We start from the raw sequence: 1968 nt of genomic DNA, 5'->3' as shown, positions 1-1968 counted from the left end.
TCCTCAGGCTGGCCTGGCCCCCAGGGCCCTGCTGCCCCTTTTGTCAGATTTCACAGCCCGCTGGCAATTGCTGATGACACCGGCTGCCCATGCATGCCAACACCAGGCAGTGGATTCCCTGAGTACCAGACATGAATCTCTTCATGAAAAACTCCTCTTGTATGAAGAAAATTACATTCTGGGTGTGACCTCAGTTTCAGGTGAATCTGATCAATCTGAGTCCATCTCTGAGCCTGACCAGGTCAGGACAATAACCCAGCAGCGCCCACGGAGAATCTGCTGGAATGCCACAGCCTTCTCTGGGAGTATCTCTCACTGACGAGTAAAAAACAGACAGTTTCTTGCAGAAAAACAGAAGATACAGCTGTTTCTTTCACTTAATGATCTGGCAGCCCAGACAAAAATAGTGATGAGACCTCAACAGGAAAAAAACCGAAATTGTAGAAAAAATGTGTTTTCTTTGCTCTAATCCAGGGATGGGTAAACTTTGTCAAGTACCTGACAGAAAAGGTTCTAGGCTTTGCAAACCAGGTGGTCTCTGCCTAGCTGTCAGGTTGGCCATCGCCATGCAAAAGCAGGCACAGCAACATTTAAGGGAAAGGACATGCCGACCTCAACAAAACTTTCTTTACCAAACAGGCTATGGGCTAGATTTGACCCCTCAGTTCCATTTTCTTTTCCTTTTCCCTTATTAGTACAGTATTGATATGTCTTCCCTCTGGCAAACCCTGAGCCCACCACTTCCCCCAGGCTGCCTGGGGAGGTAAAGGAAAAGGAACATGCAGGGCAAATAAGACACGGGAAAGAGCTGTGGGAGGTGGAGACAGCTGCTTCACATGGCAGAGAGGGTGAGAAAGGCCGCCAGCGGGCGAGAGAGCCCATGGCCTCTGAGAGGGCAAAGCCCAGAGGGCGTAGAGCAAGAGCTGTTGCTTCGGAGAAGGGTTCCTGGCAGAACCAACACTGAGGCTCCCACACAGTCCAGATTCCAGCCTCACAGCCTGCCGCCCCCACTGCGCAGCCCCAGCCCCAATGGACTAGGCTGCTGTGTCCACGGCCTTGGAATGGCGCTGGTTTGGAAGTGCAGCTATAAGTGAGGTCAGGGGACGCAGGCTGCCAAGCGGCTCAGGCTCTCATCTGTCAGTGTCTTGGGCCGGCTCGGCACCACTGCAGACAGTGACTGGCTCGGCAGCTGAGAGGTGCTGCTGCCCGAGGAGGAGGTGGAGATGCACTTGGTGAGAGCGTACATGTTCAGGGGGTGAGGGGCTGTGGCGGGAGAGCTGCTCCCAGTGCAGAGAAGACAGAGAGGGGCGGGGCTACCATTCCCTTCCTTTCATGAAGACATTTCCGTATGGCCCCTCAAAAAAGAAACAGGAGGCTATAAAATACAGTATTTCTAATTGAGTTTTTATAAATGACCTAGAAACATTGTTTTCCATGCTGAAACTAACTCTTGAAAAAAGACAGTATACCAAGTACAATGCTTTTCTTTTATACGCCTGGACATGGGGGTGGAGCATATGGAAACGAGGGAGCACACTGTGGATATCTGCATCAGAATCACCAAGAAAGGGAAGTGAAGCCCAGAGGATGCTACTGAGATGAGCGTCTGAACCATTTAGGACTAGTCATGTGCTGCTTAACGACGGGGATACATTCTGAGAAACGTGGCAAGAGGTGATTTCGTCGTGATGGGAACATCATAGTCACTTACACAGCCTAGATGGTGCAGCCTACTCCACACCCAGGTTAGGCCTATTGCTACCAGCCTGTATAGTATGTCACTGCACAAAACACGAGATTAAATGCAACGAAGAGACACAGTAAATACAAGATGTATGAGGCTGCTGCCAGTGTAACATGGCACTGTTTCTTTTTAAGAAGAAAAAGTACAGTCTAAAGTAATGCCAGTGGCAGTCATTTATTATCATTATCAAGTATGAACTATAATTGTATGTGCTCTATTCTTGT

General features: G+C 49.4%; 1 protein-coding gene across 1 annotated transcript in view; it reads right to left on the bottom strand.

Annotated features, from left to right (window-relative positions):
* Positions 1 to 1968, bottom strand: part of KIF15 (kinesin family member 15) — a 53384-nt gene that overhangs the window by 7145 nt on the left and 44271 nt on the right. The window contains exon 30 of the mRNA XM_023764186.1: positions 1106 to 1277. Coding sequence (XP_023619954.1) covers positions 1106 to 1277 — 172 coding nt within the window. The remainder of the gene's footprint in view (positions 1 to 1105; positions 1278 to 1968) is intronic.

This window comes from Myotis lucifugus, unplaced genomic scaffold (genome assembly GCF_000147115.1).
Source record: "Myotis lucifugus unplaced genomic scaffold, Myoluc2.0 scaffold_319, whole genome shotgun sequence".
NCBI lineage: Eukaryota > Metazoa > Chordata > Mammalia > Chiroptera > Vespertilionidae > Myotis > Myotis lucifugus.
Note: the sequence above shows the minus strand (reverse complement) of the source record. Positions and strands in the feature narration are given on the sequence as shown.